This window comes from Euphorbia lathyris, chromosome 5, assembly GCF_963576675.1.
Source record: "Euphorbia lathyris chromosome 5, ddEupLath1.1, whole genome shotgun sequence".
NCBI classification, from domain to species: Eukaryota; Viridiplantae; Streptophyta; class Magnoliopsida; order Malpighiales; family Euphorbiaceae; genus Euphorbia; species Euphorbia lathyris.
This window is the reverse complement of record NC_088914.1, coordinates 93134048-93149666: the sequence shown is the minus strand read 5'-3', so window position 1 is coordinate 93149666 and position 15619 is coordinate 93134048. Positions and strand designations below refer to the sequence as shown.

General features: G+C 36.0%; 1 protein-coding gene across 4 annotated transcripts; it reads left to right on the top strand.

Annotated features, from left to right (window-relative positions):
* Positions 1 to 4682: 4682 nt before the first annotated feature.
* LOC136231273 (uncharacterized) lies at positions 4683 to 14961 on the top strand. 4 transcript variants are annotated; one of them, XM_066020599.1, is made up of 5 exons: positions 4683 to 6056; positions 6971 to 7144; positions 11226 to 11504; positions 14027 to 14108; positions 14277 to 14961. In XM_066020599.1, exons 1-5 carry the CDS (start codon positions 4776 to 4778, stop codon positions 14312 to 14314), a joined length of 1854 nt encoding a protein of 617 aa, XP_065876671.1. In that variant the 5' UTR covers positions 4683 to 4775; the 3' UTR covers positions 14315 to 14961. The 4 variants fall into 4 exon arrangements, with proteins under 4 accessions (XP_065876671.1, XP_065876674.1, XP_065876672.1 ...); XM_066020602.1 differs by lacking the exon at positions 14027 to 14108; XM_066020600.1 differs by lacking the exons at positions 14027 to 14108; positions 14277 to 14961 and adding an exon at positions 11616 to 11834.
* Positions 14962 to 15619: the final 658 nt, after the last annotated feature.

Below are 15619 nucleotides of genomic sequence, written 5' to 3'. Positions count from 1 at the left end.
ATACTAGAATCTTAATTTGAGAAGCTTCACTAGACTAAGTAAAAAATCGAGTTATTGCTGTAATCACACCCAATACTCGGAATCACGAACCAAATAGTCTTGGGGGATATCATGCCTTGATATTTGGACTCCCTCCCTCTCTTCTATCAAAGTTTTTGTGTATAATATTTTCCAATAAATAAACGGAGACTTTTTTTTTTTGACACGATAAATAAACGGAGACTTAATATTATTATTATTTTTTTTTTATTATTATTGATATAATTTAAATTTAATTTCTTTTTATTTATTTATTTGGCCTAATACACAAATAACCCCCTGAACTTGTCCAAATGTTACAACTGCCCCCCTCAACTTTCAATTGTAACAACTTACCCCTTAAACTTGTCCAATTGTAAAACATAACCCCAAATTGAGAATTTTTTTACTCCGTATTTGAAGCAACCGTAAAAAAGTTTCTCCGGATTCGTATCAAGCCAAAGATCTAATTATCATACTCCACGAGCGTTGTAAATTTTGTATTTCACGTGTTTCTTTAATTGCAGTCTATGTCAGCAATTTGGGGTTGTGTTTTACAATTGGACAAGTTTAAGGGGTAAGTTGTTATAATTGGACAAGTTTGAAGGGTAAGTTGTTACAATTGAAAGTTGGAGAGGGCAGTTGCAACATTTGAACAAGTTCAGGGAGTTATTTGTGTATTAGGACTATTTATTTTAATTAATAACATGCAATTAACCGCAAAGCTTGAGTTGTGCTCGATAAACTATTCGCAAAGAGCTACCGAGGATGGAAGCAGCAGGGCGATGGTGCCATGAATCTTTAGCTGTATTTTTCAATGAAGAACTGAAAAAGAAGAATTCAAGGTTGCTTTACTTGGAGATTAATGAAGACATTGCTGGATATGTCAAGTATCCTTGGCCCTCTTCTTTATTCGCTTTTGTTACTAAGCTTTCAGGTTCATATCCTCATCTTTCCTTTCTGTTTACATCTTATTTTTTAGCATGCTCATAACCTGTTCGATGAAATTCCCCTTAGAATTTTACTTAAAATGTTGATATGGAAAAAGTTGTAAACAGGTGTAGGAGGAATCCAGAAAGCAAGGACACAGAGAGGCACCGATGGAACCAGCGATTAAGAAGTGCAAAACTAGAAAGGTACATCCATTAGCCTACGCAAAATTTGGTTTTCAAGGTACGAAGTTACTACTTAACGCCAAGGTATTTGCAATGGTGAATACAGGATTGTTCATATGGGCCAATTTTACTGCATGCCTAATTTTTTTTTTTTTTTCTAAATCTAACTCGCTCAAAACAAAATTAAGTTAGATTTGAACTACAAAAAGTAAAATCTAGTCGTTTTGAACAAGCTTAAGGGTGGATTTTGTAATTAAATACAAACTCAATGCACCCCGAACCTTAATTTGTCGGAAAGAGGGGCAGACCATCCATAGTAGGGATAGTTCTAACGGCCTGAGGGCTGAAACCATCCATGATAGGGGTGGTTCCGGCGCTGTGGCCTGGCCCCTCCAGCCCCCCTTGTCTCCGCCCTGGGGTATTTGGGCAAGTTTAATTTTTGCTGACAGATTTTCAAAATATGAGAGGCAATTATACTTGATAAACTTGGTTCTCAAGTTGATGATTTAGTACAAATTTACTATTTCAGTCCAACATTAATCCTCAAGGTAATTGGGTAAGTTTAGTTACTAAGTTGCTGATTCCCTAATATGAGAGGCAATTAAAATCATCTGAAGAAAAAACCATAAAAAGAGAATTATTGAAATCATAGTTGAGATATGTCAATGAGTTCTTGACCAGGCAACGTGAATATCGATCAACAATCTAAGAGAATTTTTTTTTTCTTGTATCAAAATCATCATAGTGCATAACAAGCCAAAGGTGCTCAATAACTGGTGCTGAAATAGCAGAAAATATATTTCTACTTAATTCAATTTTCTAAAATTTTGACAAATCAGCAAACATCCCTAAAAAAGTATATGGGTGAAGCTTTTACATAATTATATAGACTGTCGTGTTCATTCACCTTTAGATCTAGGCTTATTAGAATCTTAGGGTGGAGATTCAAAGCATCTTAAGCCTAGATCTAACTGTGGTCATGGTCATTCAGGTCCATGTGAACAATACTGATTATATAGATTATGTAATGATTAATAAAGACTTTTGAGTCTTGCTCTCTAAAACTTTGAACCTATGTTTTCTCCCCTTGTAAATCTCATTCCCTCTGGATTTCATTCAACTTATAACTTCTTTTAGAGAGACAAAAACCACTAAATAATGAGTAGAATAATTAACGCATGTAGATCGACTACCATAAGGGTTCTTGTTTCGAGTTCAATAGGTTGAATCATTTCCGAACAGTTTGATTAATTAATTGATTGAAGATTCATGCTTACTTGGTTTACAGCCAATTTAATTTATCCTTATTTTCTTTATTTTAATTTTCTTGGCTTTGTTCTAATTGATTTTTTTCCCCTTGTTACGGTTTTAACCTTAACCGATAAGCTTGAGACTCGTGTAAAATTCGATAATCACCACCAATTTATTTCTAAGATCATATTAGGTGTGATATTCTTCATTAGCATTATATTAACTTGCAATTAGCAAGTGGGGATTTTTTAAATATATAATTAGGTTGTTAATGGAAACATCAAACTGAGACAAGACAAACATCAATTTGGACAAAGTTGTTTTGTTTGGAGTCTTGATCATATACTTTCCTCAACAAAAAAATGATAAAATAAAACTTTATAAATACAAAAACAACAAGTGGGTTGGTATTTAATTATTTAAATTCTTTAATTAATATTGACAAAATTAAGACTTTGGACTGAACACTTAGAATCTTGCTTTCTCTCAAACTGTGAACCTCTGTTTCCTCCCACAAAACAAAAGCATTCCCTCTTTATTTCTTTCTTTTCACTGCATACTTGTTTTAGCTTTGAGATTTTGCCACTTCTAGCTTCAGCCTGATAATTTTGGAGAGTTTATTTGGTAAGTAGTTCCATTTCCCTTCAGTGATACAATAATATAAATTTCTTTGAAATTATGTTGCAGTGAATTGATCTCTGTAGTATATTTCTCTTAATTAATTTGTAAATAATTTAGTTAATTAAGCATTAATATGATGTAGAGGGCGAGCCTTGGCGCAACGGTAAAACGTTGTTGTCGTGTGACCAAGAGGTCACGGGTTCGAGTCTTAGGAGCGGCCTCTTGCCAAATAAATTGGCAGGGGAAGGCATGCCCCTAGTACACCCTTGTGGTGGGACCCCTCCCCGGACCCTCGCTCAGCGGGGACGCGTAGTGCGACCGGGCCGCCCTTTAAGCATTAATATGATGTGATCATTTCTTAGCCTGTTGAATCAATATGGAGTTTCTCATTGGATGTGGAAGTTCAGTTGTTGCTGATGCTGGGAATTCCTTGCTGGCCAAAATAAAAAAACACATTGGCTATCTGTTTCACTACAACAACTATATGAAGGGGCTCGAACATGCACAAGTTAATCTGGAAGACAAGAGGAGTGATGCGAGTCGATTGGTGGCTGATGCTAGCACCAAGTTCAGAGATGTTAGCTCTGCTGTTACTCATTGGCGGAATGAAGCAGAGAAGCTTCATAAAGAGGCTCAGGCAATCATCATTGAGAAGAACAGACGATCATCATGTCTGAATCCATGGTCCCGTTATTCCTCGAGCAAGAACGCTATGGAATTGACTCAGGAGATTAATGAAAATGTCCGGAATGCACCAGATTTTGGTACAACCTTTGATCTTCCAGCACCAGACTCTGGACATGCGTTCAGCCTTACAGGTTCTATGGACTTTGGTTCGAGGCTAACCATTCTGAATGGAGTCTTGGAGGCATTAAAGGATGAGGAGATGAGCATGTACAGTATTTGTGGCATGGGAGGCGTGGGTAAAACCACAATGGCAAAGAAGCTTATTCAACGAGTTGAAGCACTTCATTTGTTTGATAAGGTTGCAATGGTAACAGTCTCCCAGAATCCTAACCTGCAAGTGATCCAAAAGGAGATCATAGAACAATTAGGGTTGGAAATTAAAGAGGAGACAAGAACAGTAAGAGCTAACAGGCTCAATGGTTGGCTTCAGAATAATAAAACCCTTTTGGTATTGGATGATGTTTGGAGGATGCTAAATGATGAAGATTTCGAAGCTATTGGAATTCCTTTTGTCGGCAAAGGGTGCAAAATCGTATTCACTTCAAGGAATGAAGACGAGTGCAATAAAATGGGAAGTCAACGCAACTTCACTGTCGGTGTTTTAGAAGGCGGAGAAGCTTGGGATTTGTTTAGAGAAAAGGCAGGAAAATGTAGTGAAGGTCTGAATTTACATGAAACTGCGAGGAACATTGCAGCTGAATGCGGTGGGTTACCAATTGTTATTGTAACTATTGCTACAGCACTGAAAAACAAACCCCAAGGTACTTGGCATGATTCACTGCTACGACTACGGAAGTCCAACCTCTCTATAGGCATCTCAGACATGAAGAAAGTGTATTCTCGGATTGGATTAAGTTATGATCTTCTGGATGACAAGGAAGCTCAGTCATGCTTTCGTCTTTGTTGCTTGTACCCTGATGATTATAATATTCCCATTGAAGATTTGGTCTTGTATGGGAAGAGTCTTGACTTATTTGAGAGTGTTGATACTGTGAACGAAGCAAGAGATAGAGTTGAATCAATCATCCATAAACTAAAGACATCATTTTGTTGCTTGATGGTGACAAATACGAGTGTGTCAAAATGCATGATATTCTACGGGAATTTGCGGTATCAATCTCCTCAAATGCTGAAGATCCATATGTAATAAAATGTGAGAATATTGTTATGACAAAGTGGCCAGAGACAACTAAGTATAAAAACTGCACAGCCATTTCAATTATGTGTAAGAAAATGCAGGAGCACCCAGTTGATTTGGAATGTCCAAAGCTCGAACTACTTCAACTCGCTTTCGGAAAAGATTCAAACCCATTACATGCTGGAATTTTTGAAGGGATGAAAGATCTCAAAGTTCTGTCCTTGAAGGTTCCATCACTGTTACAGTCACTTACTGTGTCAAAGAAACTTAGAGCCTTGTTCATCAGAGAGACAGGATATAGTTGGGGCAGAATAGGCAAGCAAGAAATTGATCTGATAGGTGATCATCTGATAAATCTAGAATTTCTTTCATTTTGCACAGGAAGACCATTTAAAGATTTTCCAGTGGAGATAGGACTTATGTGTAATCTGAGGGTTCTTAGATTTAGAAACTTAAAATCATTACAGCAGATATTTGTATATATTCCACCAGGTGTACTATCAAAATTGGTCAAACTAGAAGAGTTGTATCTGCCACTGGAGTTCCAGTACTGGGGATGCAAAGAATACGGGGGTGAAAGAATTAATGCAAACCTTGATGAGATAGAATCTCTTCCACTAACTGCATTAGAAATCGGGGTTCGAAAAGGTTCAATTTTGGCAGAAAAGTTCGTCAAAAACCTTACAAGATTTGAGGTTCATGTGGAGCACTCTTTTTCTCGTAACTTCAGACGAGGCGACAAGTCAAAAACATTGCTGGATGTAGTTGGAGTCGATGCCTGTGATATTACAGCTAGTTGGATCAGTGCTTTACTAAGGAAATCTGAGTGCTTGCGTTTGACAAAAGTGGTAAATTTAAACAATATTACATGTCTGCAGCTTGAAAATAATGGGTTTGAACAGTTGAAAAAGATGGAGATTAGCGATTGTGAAGAAATGGAATACTTGGTTAATAGAGCAGATCAGTTGGAAAGTCTGAAGCTGCGTCGTTTGGATAATCTGAAAGAAATATGTCATATTGGCCCTAGTTTTTCAAAGATCGAAGCACCATTGTGCTTTCCTAATTTGATTCGGATAAGCATATGGCGATGTGCAAAGTTGAAATCTGTGTTTCCACTCTCAGTGGCTAGAGGATTGAGCCAACTACAACAGATACACATAAGTGAGTGTGATGAAATGGAGAAAGTCATTTATACAGATGAAGTAGATGATGATGACAACCAGCAGGTTAATTACTTTTTTTTTTAACAAGAATTTCTATCGTACTTTTGGAGTAATACACCCGACATACCACTCCATGGGAGATGATTGATATTAGGAAATAAAGGCTTAATACATAAGTTGCCCCCTGAACTTGTCCAAAAAAGTTGACTGGCCCTCTGAATTTACACGGTGTCTCATTAGCCCCCTAAACTTGCTTAAAGTGTCATGATTAAGTCCTTAAATCTATAAAAACACCATAAAAATGTACAAAATAAAAAGTTAATTTGTTTTAAAGACTTAAAATCACGAATTAAGCCTTTAATTTTTAAGTTTTGAATTTTTTTACAGATTTAGACAAATTGCAATGTAGGTCACTTTAAACAAGTTCATGGGGCAAATGGCTCACTATAAGCAAGTTCACAAGGCCAATAGGTCATTTTAAACAAATTCAGGTGGCCGGCCAATAGATTATTTTAAGCAAGTTGACGGGGTAAGGAGACACTATGTAAGTTCAGGGGCAATCAATCTTTTTGGACAAATTTAGAGGGCTTTTGTTGTATTAAGCCAAGAAATAAATATGTACAAGTAGCATCAATTAAGTGATCTGTTGTATTACTCCTAGTGTATTTCTCTTTTTTTTTTTTTTTTTTTTTTAACTTAATTCAATTATTTTTCTCTAATTAATTAACATGCTTTGAGGGCGAGCCTTGGCGCAACGGTAAAACGTTGTTGTCGTGTGACCAGAGGTCACGGGTTCGAGTCTTAGGAGCGGCCTCTTGCCAATTAAATTGACAAGGGAAGGCTTGCCCCCAATACACCCTTGTGGTGGGACCCCTCCCCGGACCCTCGCTCAGCGGGGACGCGTAATGCGACCGGGCCGCCCTTTTTTTTTTTAATTAACATGCTTTAGTTAACTCTTAATTAAACAATCCATGCAGGAGGCAGCAGTAATTGCCCAGTTCAGTCCAACACCTGAAACCACATCAACATTGAAGCCAACTGTTGATACTAATCATAACAAACCAAACCTCATTTGTCCAATGCCAAATTCAATAATTCGTGGGCTAATTGGAAGAGGAAAACGGCCAAAAAGTGTTTCCAATCAGCAACAGGTTTGCACTTTGATTTTAATGTGGATTATATATAGCTTTAATTAGTTGATTTGAACAATAAATGGTACTATTTTGAACCTCGACTACTTGATCTAATAGGCTCTGATAGTCAAGGAACTATTTTCTAGAGAAAGAGAAATTTATGAGAATTGATGGATTTTCTCATTAACTTGAACTTGATCAAGCTTCATTCTTCCAAGACTCCCCCCTTAAGCTGAAGTAGATAAGCTTAAGAATCCAAGTTTGGTCATGATTGCCTTTAGCTGAGGTCCTGTTAAAGCTTTAGTAAGGAAATCTGCAAGTTGTTCATTTGTGTGTACATGAGGGGTCTTAGTGAATCCTTCTACATATTTATCATTAACCACATGACAATCTATGTCTATGTGTTTGGTTTGTTTGTAAAAAATTGGGTTTGCTGCAATGTGAATCGCTGCTTGATTATCAAAATTTAGAGGGACATACATACTTTAATATGGAATTGTTGAAGTAAAAAAATCAGCCATATGAGTTCACAAACCTTTTAGGTTTTAGCTGCTTTGGAGCCTAATTGATTGAGAAATCGCTAGCTTTAGCTCGGCTATGATAGTTGCTATGGCTCTGTATTCTTCCTCAGCAAAAGAATGATGACTTAATGTATTCTTCTTCTTGGATTTCCAAGATAATAGTGAATCCCCAAAAAATACAAAGTATCATGTAAGAGCATCTCTAATGGGAGGTGCTTGAAAGGGTGCTTGATGGGGTGGAAGGTGCTTGAAAAAGTGTCTTGCATTGGAGTAACAAGGGTGCTTGAAAGAGTGCTTAAATTATTATGGCAATGTTGCCAATTTTCGGCACCTCTTTGGCACCCTTACTTTTTCTTATTCTTTTTTAATATAAAAGAAATGATTTAGTTGCCTACTATTCGTGCAATTTTATGGCAATATTTATAATTAAAATAGATTATATATAAAATAATGATTTGTGGGACCATATTGGCAACTTTCAGAGTCGCTTGGCATTGGAGCATATTTTTTAAAAAAATTGCCAAAAATGATGTGGATGAGAGAGAAAATAAAATATTATATTTTTAGGTGGTGTGTTAAGTTTTGGCAACCTTTGAAGTTGCTTGCATTGGAGATGCTGTAATGGACCTTCTAGTTTCTTTGCATCTCCCCCAGTATGCATCACAGTAGCTTCTAAGCTTAAAATTGTTAATTGTTGCATAGAACAAACCCTGACAGTTGTAGTTTTTGTGACTGGAGAGAAACTCTCACTGTAATATGTGCCAAACTGTTGTGTGTAACCCTTGGCCACTAAACGAGCCTTAAATCTTTCCACTGAACCATCTACCTTATACTTCACCTTGAAAACCCATTTTGAAAAAATGGATTTCCTCCCATGTGGTAGAGAAGTCGTATACCAAGTTTGGTTGTCTTCAAGTGCATTCAGCTCATTTTCCATAGCTGTAACCTAAGTTGGATCCTTATTGGCTTCTAAGTAGGATTTTGGTTTTGGAATCTTGTTTGTTATGCATGATGATTAAGAGAGAAAGTTATATTGGTGATAGTGTCAATGATGGAAGAAGAAAGTCTTGGAGTCATTGTGGAGGCTTTTTTTTTTTACTCTGTTGGATTGCCTTTGTGGTGGATGCACAACAATCATGTTAGGGGACTAATATAAATCAAGATGAGGAGTTGTTGTTTCTGAGGTTTCAAGACTTTGAGGTGGAAATTTTGTATTTGTTTTAGTAGATAATGGATTGATATGAGAAGTTGGTTATGGTATTGTTAGGGTAGTTTGGCCAGTTGGCTGAATGAGATTGGGTAGATGTTGGTTGAGAAATTAGGTGAGGGTGTGGATAACTGGTAGTTGTAAGATCTAGAAAAACAGGAGGTTTTAAAAGGGAATTGATGTTCATATACAATATCTCTAGAAACACCTACTTTCTTGGTTTCTCGGGTATAAACCTTTACCTAGGTACACTGCTTGAAATGATCTTCCTTCAAATTTGAGTTTGTGTGGCTTGTTATTGACTGATATATTAAATTCCAATGTACGGATCACAAAGCTCATTCTCTCCGATCTAATGGATTCCCGCAAAACAAGGAAGGTACCGGCTACTGAGCATAACACTCCAATGCTAGTACAACTCTGGGAATAGTGATAAAGAAATGGAGACAAAGTTTGTTTGCACACCTGAAAGGTTCCCTTAAACCCTCAATTTATAGGTTGTTGCGATCCTATTAGGGTTCATAGGAGTCTCTCTCATTGGCGGACCGTGTTATCGCAATAATAATCCACCGCATGGTTTGCCTTTCTAGGATCATATTCACACAAACATTCTCTTGAAACTTATCCAGTGAGTATGCATCCTTTAGACTCTGATCCGACCTGTCGTCCGAATCACAGCTCTCTTGTCCACATGATGTCTAGACCATCACTCTCTAAGGGTCTTTGTCCGGACATTCGATGTCCAACTCCTAGGAATTCTTGTGGCCGCTTCTCAATCCTATTTATCCTTTCTAGGCTCTCTTTAAGATGTTTGACAAGAGATTTGAAATGTGGTTCGGAGCGTAACATTCCGCAGGTTATCAGAGTAGACGTGTGTCATCTACTTTTCCCTCATTGCTTGGCTACATCTCAGGGCCAGGAACCAAATTATAAATCTCACTTAACAGACGATACCGGATCTACCTGTTAATTGTCACTTGTATGAGCTTACCCAAAAAATTACGGATTTGGGTTCGCTCACTAACTGCAATTGATTAAGTCTTTAAACAACTGGCCAAGCTGTTCGAAGCTTTAACCAACAATGGAGAAATATGCTTTCTCGAATAACATTGAGAAAATAAACGATGAAGAGTTAGAAGAACATAAATAAAAATAGCGATCTTACAATAACTGAAGGAAACCCGCCTTTGAATTAACCTTTAACCGAAAGCAAATAGTTTAGCAACAGACTGCCATTGGAAGCTCAAGCTTTTCTCCAAATAAAAATGTAAATTAACAATGTAAAAACTTGATTACAAAAGAAAGGAAAGTTTTCCTTTTATAATAAAAATCCTAACAAAAATAAAGTTCATCTCCACGAAATCCTAATAAGGTGGGGAAAGTGGAGTAAATGTTTCACCCATGACCTATATTCCAAGGAGTTGTTGATTACAGAAAGAAAATTGAGTAGATTAGCTCCTTGAACTTTATAAATAGAATTTAGGTTTAATAGGTTTTTGTATTTAGTTGTTACCGAATAAGCAAGTTTAGGGAGTTGATTAGACACTTATAAAGTTCAGGGAGCTAATCCACTTTTATGGACAAGGGAGTTGGTGATACAGAATAATCAAGTTCAAGGGAGCCAATCTACAAGTTCAGGGAGCTGGTGAGAAACTTGCAAAATTCAGGGAGCCTATCTACAAGTTGAGGGAGCTGGTGATGTATTAATTGCATATCACTTTAAACAAGTTCAAGGGCTAATGGATCACTGTAAGGAGGCCAATAAGCCATTTTAAACAAATTCAGGTGGCCAATAGGTTATTTTAAGCAAGTTGAGGGGGCTAACGAAACACTTCGTATATTTAGGAGGCCAATCAAACTTTTGAGACAAGTTCATGAGGGCTCTTATGTATTAAGCTGCTATTTTAAAATTTAATGACTATAATTATAATGTTACAATGGCCAAACATGAGTGACTGTGACCATGGTGCTTTTCACCCTATATGTAGCTACAAACTCATAATGTTACGAAATTTATCTACTTTACCGATGGTTTTAACGGGCATTACAGTTTCTACCAAAGATTTCCAAAATCATCACAAATCCGTCCATACAACGGTTTTCAAAACCGTAAAAAATCCATCCATAAAAGTATTACTGAAAAGTGTCGGTAATATGCCCAATTTTTTGTAGTGATAATATTATGAATTTGACTCGAATCTTACAATTGGATTCAATAAAACGAGGCTTTCGATTCATGAGTCGAATCTCGATTTGACACCTATGAATGATTTTTTTTTTTTTTTTTTTGCTTTATCTATCAATTTAAAAGCTTTAGAACAAGTTATAGTTTAAGCTATATAAGTGATGAAGTATTTGTCATTGTTGACAGGTGGAAGAAAATAGTGGGAAAGATGATGAAAAACAAGTAATTATATTCCCTCAATTAAAGGTGTTGCAACTTGGAAAAATGCCTAAGTTTAGAGTTTTCTACGATGGAAATCATCCAATTATATTGCCTTCATTTGAATCACTGAGTATTTATGAATGCAATGAGATGGAAGCTTTTTCTTATGGCTCATGCACCACTCCTATACTTCAACAAATACTCATAAACATAATTTCTCATCCAGCTGGTGAAGATGTTAATGCATTTTTCAAGGACATCATGGTACAATCCTTTTCCTTAAACTTTACTTTATATGTGTATATATATGTCAAACTGTTTTTGAATTTGTTTGTTGATTTGATAAGAAAGAATGTGTTTGATGATTGAATACAGTGGCCAATACAGGATTGCTTCGCTGGGTTGTCTAGTTTTACACCTGCATGCGCAATTTTTTTTTTGTTAAATCGAACTCGTTTAATTTCTTTTTGGATTAATTTCAAATAAAATCTTGTGGTTTCACATTTTTATGCGAACCCTGTTGGCAAAATTTTCATTTTTCTAAATGTTAGAGTATAAGTCAATGTAATTGTTATAGAATAAGCCAATGTAATAAATGTAAGCATGGCTAAGTCAACTAAAGCATTGTTAGAGGCTGATGTGGGCTTACTATGTCTTCTTGATTGAAGGAGAACCTTGTATATATATATATGTAAAACATATCAATGTAGTCTCTTAATCTACATGGTATCCCATGTATTCTTAGTGTATTACATGGTATCAGAGCCTAAGGTTTCTGAATTCTTTTTTCTGGGTAGTATTTCCAGAGTTGTGAAGTATTTCGAGAGTTGTGTTTCTGCAAGGTTTCAATATTTTCCGGGTAGTATTTCCCAGGGTTCCATTTCTGTCAAGAGCTTGGGTCTCTTGAATACTCACTGTTGGGACGTTATTCTATCTTACCACCCCTCTCCTCACATTTCGGCCACCCTGTGTCGTCGTCGCTGTAAGAAAAGTCCTCCTTACATTGGACCAGAGCCTTGTTTCGGCTTCTCTCTTGGGTTTTTGGATTAAGATTCCAGAATTTGTTTTCTGCCTTGTGAGCAGAATTTGTGGGTTTGTAATTTTGGGCTGTTTCTTTCAGCATTTCTGTCTGATTTGTGAGCAGAGTTTGAGTTCACCTCAACGGATTGCCGCTGTTCCTCTTCTGTTGTCGTCGCCTCTCTGTTTCCGACCTGTTTGTCCGGTTAGTTTGCCGGTGAACCTCCTTTTATGCAATTACGTTGCTGCCAACCTCTTACGTGTTGCTTCGACTGAGTTTTGCTTGTATGTTTCCTATGTAAGTTTGATGTTCCTCTGGCGTCTCTCCTGTTCGATGTGTTCTTCTAGGTTGTATCTCCCGAATTATGTATTTATATTCCAAAGTATCTTGAGTTTCTTGTTTTGAGTTGTACTGTCTTAAGATTATATTATAAGTATATATAGCAAGCTGAACATGATTAAAAGAGTATAAGTCAATGTAATTGTTAGAGTATAAGTCAATGTAATTAATGAATAACATGCCTAAGGCTGCTCTGTTGGGACATTGACTCCTTGACTGTAGGAGTAATATCAGGAGCTACTACTTGTATATATATCTATGTATTGTTCCCAAGTAATATATATCAATGTAGACTCTTAATCTACATGTTATCCCATGTATTCCTAGTGTATTGTATGGTCTATTACACTAAATTTGGTCGATAACGACCTCAAAATGAAAATTTTCAAGAAGAAATGATATATTTTAAGCAACTCTAATTCTTCAACTTTTCAGGTTTGAGGTCATTCAGGTGTTTTTTAGGAGAGAGAATGTTAATATTTAGATAGAGAAAACTTCAAAAATGATTGATTTTGAAAAATAAAAAAAATGTGGTTCCATAGTAAAAATGATACTAAACAATTTTAATTGTTGAAAGTTTTCATTTTGAGATCGTTATCAGTCAAATTTGGCGAAATGAAATTTTTGCCAACCACATCAATCTGCAAAAAATGTGAAACCATATGGTTTTATTTGAAATTAACTATTTTTTTGGCGTATATGTCCATGTTATCATTTGAGTGGTAGAACTAATTTTTGCGTATTAATGTAAAATGTCTAAAAATTGAGCTAGATTTGGACTCGTTTAAGGCATCGAGGCTATTTTAAATTCTGATGTTAGTGGAACGTGTCTTCCCTAGATGACACGATCCATGGTTTAAGGCTTCTGCCTCCCTGTAATAAAAAAAAAAAAACCAAAACAGGGGCCAAAATCATCCATGGTAGGGATGGTGTCGATGGCCGGAGGCAGAGCCATCTATGATTGGGGTGGTTCCACAATCTCCGCCCCAGATTGAATATGATTTCGATCACGAATTTTTGGAGAATTTAAGCGAAATAGGACCTTTGGTAGACTTTTGTTTTGGTTGTGATTATGTTGGATTTGGGATCTCTTGTATTTCAACTTGAAAGATAAGGGTAAATTACACCCATGGCCATTAAACTTTGCCAATTTTCACGGTATCACCATTGAACTTCAAAACGTAACATAAAAGATACTGGATTTTACATTTTGTTAGATCCGTGGCCATTATTACCATTGATCCACCTTTTTTATCTTTTTGACTTCCTCTTTAACTGGTTGTCTTTTCTCAATATTCCTATTTTACCCCTTCAGTCCTTCTTCCTTTCAAAACGTAACATAAAAGACACTGGATTTTACACTTTGTTAAATCGGTGACCATTATTACCGTTGATCCACCTTTTTGACCTTTGACTCTCTCTTTAACAGGTTATCTTTTCTCAATATTCCTATTTTATCCCTTCATTCCTCCTTCCTTCACAAGTTCATCTCTTTCTCTCTCTACCAGATGGTAATTTAGTTATTTTCAGTGAAACTTCTCTTTTTACCTGTTAGAGTGATAATCAGAACGTTACTGAAAAAATGCTGTTAAGAATGAAGTGAAGCATAGATTATAGGGTATAAATTTTGCTATGCTAAGATTATTTTGGTTATTGATTTTATTTATGTATTTGTTCAGGCAAGGAGGGCTTAGCGAGCTTTGAAATCCTTAGTTAGGCTCCAGGCACAGGCCACATTGAGTGGAAGAAAATGGCTAAACTGGCTCAATGGATGTAGGGCTGTAAATGAGTCGAGCCGTTCATGAACGGTTCGGTGGTTGGTTCGACAAAAGCTCGGCTCGATTTATAAACGAGCCGCTTGCGAACATGACTTAGATGCTCGATTCGTAAACGAGCCGAGCTTGAGTATGCCAAAGCTCGGCTCGATAGCTCGCGAGCAGGTTCGGTTATAGGCTCTTGAACAAGTTCATGAACAAGCTCGATTATAATGTTCATGAACAGCTTCGATAGAAGCTCGTGGACATGCTCGATAGAAGTTACTGAACAAGCTCATGAATACTATCGAGTATTATTATATTTAATAATTTGATATATTGCCGATTCCAAAATTCTTTTATTTGATATTACAGTAAAATATAAATTAGTTTAGGAGGATAAGTAAGAGATTTAGGGTTTTTTTTTTGTCCCAGTCATCATCACATCATGTTTATGTATGTAAAATTGTATTGTTTCATTTGTTAAATATGTTATTATTTTATTTAATATTATTTCGTTCGTGAATAAAAGAAACAAGCTTCTCACAATATTTCGTAACACCAATCATATCTCATGAGTTGATATCTATTCCACTTTTTATTGGTGGGATGTATTACACATGATGTATATGTTAATGATATCTATCCCGTTTTTTATTGGTTGGTTGTATTACACCTGATGTATAGTAGAAGTTCTCGGTTAATAATTACATTAACTTAACTCATTTTTCCAACAGTGTATGTGGAAAGTCATGCATGTATAAGAGTTAATTACAAATAGATGTTCTGTGGTTTCACGAATTCGCAGATAGATATTTGTTGTATTTTTCATTACAAACGCAACCATGTGGTTTGCAAAATTTTTATTTTTGATGGACCTTGCCAAGCTTGGCCGATAACGACACCAGAATGAAAATTTTCAAGAATTAAAGTTGTTTAATATCATATTTACTATGAAACCACGTTTTTAATTTTTCAAAATCATTATTTTTGGAGTTTTTTCTCTCTCTAAATATTAACATTCATACAAAAACACATCTAAATTCTGGCGAGAAAAAAAGTGCTCAGAAAATTCTCAAAAAATTTCAGAAAATATAAACATTATTCTGAGAAACTTTAATTCTTGGGTCGAAGTGAGATTTCTTACGGTTTAGTCCCAATAAAACTTGTTCCTTAATTTTATCGACTTTACACGCTTCAACAATTTGTTGGGTCAAAACTGTAAAGAATCTCGCTTTGAGCCAATAATTAAAATTTCTTAAAATGAT